At 66.3% G+C, this 1,245-nt stretch overlaps 1 protein-coding gene across 1 annotated transcript in view; it reads right to left on the bottom strand.

Moving 5' to 3' along the window:
• Nucleotides 1–1,245, bottom strand: part of LIMK1 (LIM domain kinase 1) — a 43,567-nt gene that overhangs the window by 12,231 nt on the left and 30,091 nt on the right. Inside the window, exons 23-24 of the mRNA XM_009276441.1 lie at nt 1,020–1,211; nt 53–158 (exon numbers count right to left, since the gene is read on the bottom strand). Of these exons, the coding sequence (XP_009274716.1) occupies nt 53–158; nt 1,020–1,211 (298 nt within the window). The remainder of the gene's footprint in view (nt 1–52; nt 159–1,019; nt 1,212–1,245) is intronic.

The following is a 1,245-nucleotide window of genomic DNA, read 5'->3' as shown; positions in this document are numbered from 1 at the left end:
GGGGGGGGCGGGGAGCAGTGCTGGTTTGGGGGACACCCCAGGGGGACCATACCTCATCCAGGGGGACGTGGCCAATGGGGGTGCCGTTGATCTCCAGAATGCGGTCGCCCACGTGGATGGAGTTCTTCATGTCAGGGCTGATGCAGTCCGGATCCACCCTGCAAGGGCCAGCAGGCAGCTGGGATCAGCCCCCCGGCCCTGACACCATCATGGGTGGGGATGTGCTGGAGCACTGCCCACGAGCCACCCCCAGCCACTGGGGACAGGCTGTACCTCCCCCGCAAGTCACCTCTGTGAGACGGGGGACATGCCATCATGGTACCCACGAGTCACCCCCACGAGATGGGGATGCGCAGGCCAGCTGCCCACGAGCCACCCCTGCTAGAGAGGGACACGCAGGCACGCTGCCCACGGGTCACCCTTACCAGATGGGGGGACGCAGGCAAGCGGCCCACGGGTCACCCCTGCTAGTTGGGGACATGCAGACAAGCTGCCCTTGTTGGACGGGGACACGCAGGCATGCTGCCCACGAGTCACCCCTGTTGGATGGGGACACAGGCACACCGCCCACAAGCCACCCTTGCTTGATGGGGACATGCTGTCACGGTACTCATGAGTCACCCCTCCAGGATGGGGACATGCAGTCACGGTACCCACGGGTCACCCCTGCTAGTTGGGGACACGCACGCATGCTGCCCACGGGTCACTCCTCCTGGATGGGGACATGCTGGCACAGTACCCACAAGTCATCCCAAGCATACGGGGACATGCCAGCCCAGTACCCCCAGCCCACCCTGGCAGATGGGGCAACGCCAGCATGTCACCCCCAAGCCACCCTGATGGCCGGGGACATGCCAGCACGGTCCCCACAAACCACCTCAGCAGCTGGGGACACACCAGCCCCATCCCTCACCCTCCCACCCCAGAAAGTCTCTGTGGGGTGGATCCCACCAGCAGAAGGGGCGCGGGATGCCCCCAGCCCCGGGGAGGGGTTGGTGGCAGAGGGGACACAGACGCACTCTCGGACGCGGACGGTGCGGGGGTGCTCGGTGCCGCAGCCTTGGTCGATGGAGACAGAGAAGCCGCGTTTGCCGTCGGAGCAGGCGGGGATGGAGACGAGCGTGACGGTGTGCGGGATGCGGGAAGCCGGCGAATCCGGCAGGATCTGCTCGATGACCGGTGTCACCACCATCTGGTAATAGCAGTGCCCACTGCAGGGCCGAGAGGAGGCGGGTGGGTGGGGGG

Source organism: Aptenodytes forsteri, unplaced genomic scaffold (genome assembly GCF_000699145.1).
Source record: "Aptenodytes forsteri isolate BGI_AS27 unplaced genomic scaffold, ASM69914v1 Scaffold209, whole genome shotgun sequence".
Classification (NCBI taxonomy): domain Eukaryota; kingdom Metazoa; phylum Chordata; class Aves; order Sphenisciformes; family Spheniscidae; genus Aptenodytes; species Aptenodytes forsteri.
This window is presented reverse-complemented; position numbering and strand designations above follow the sequence as displayed.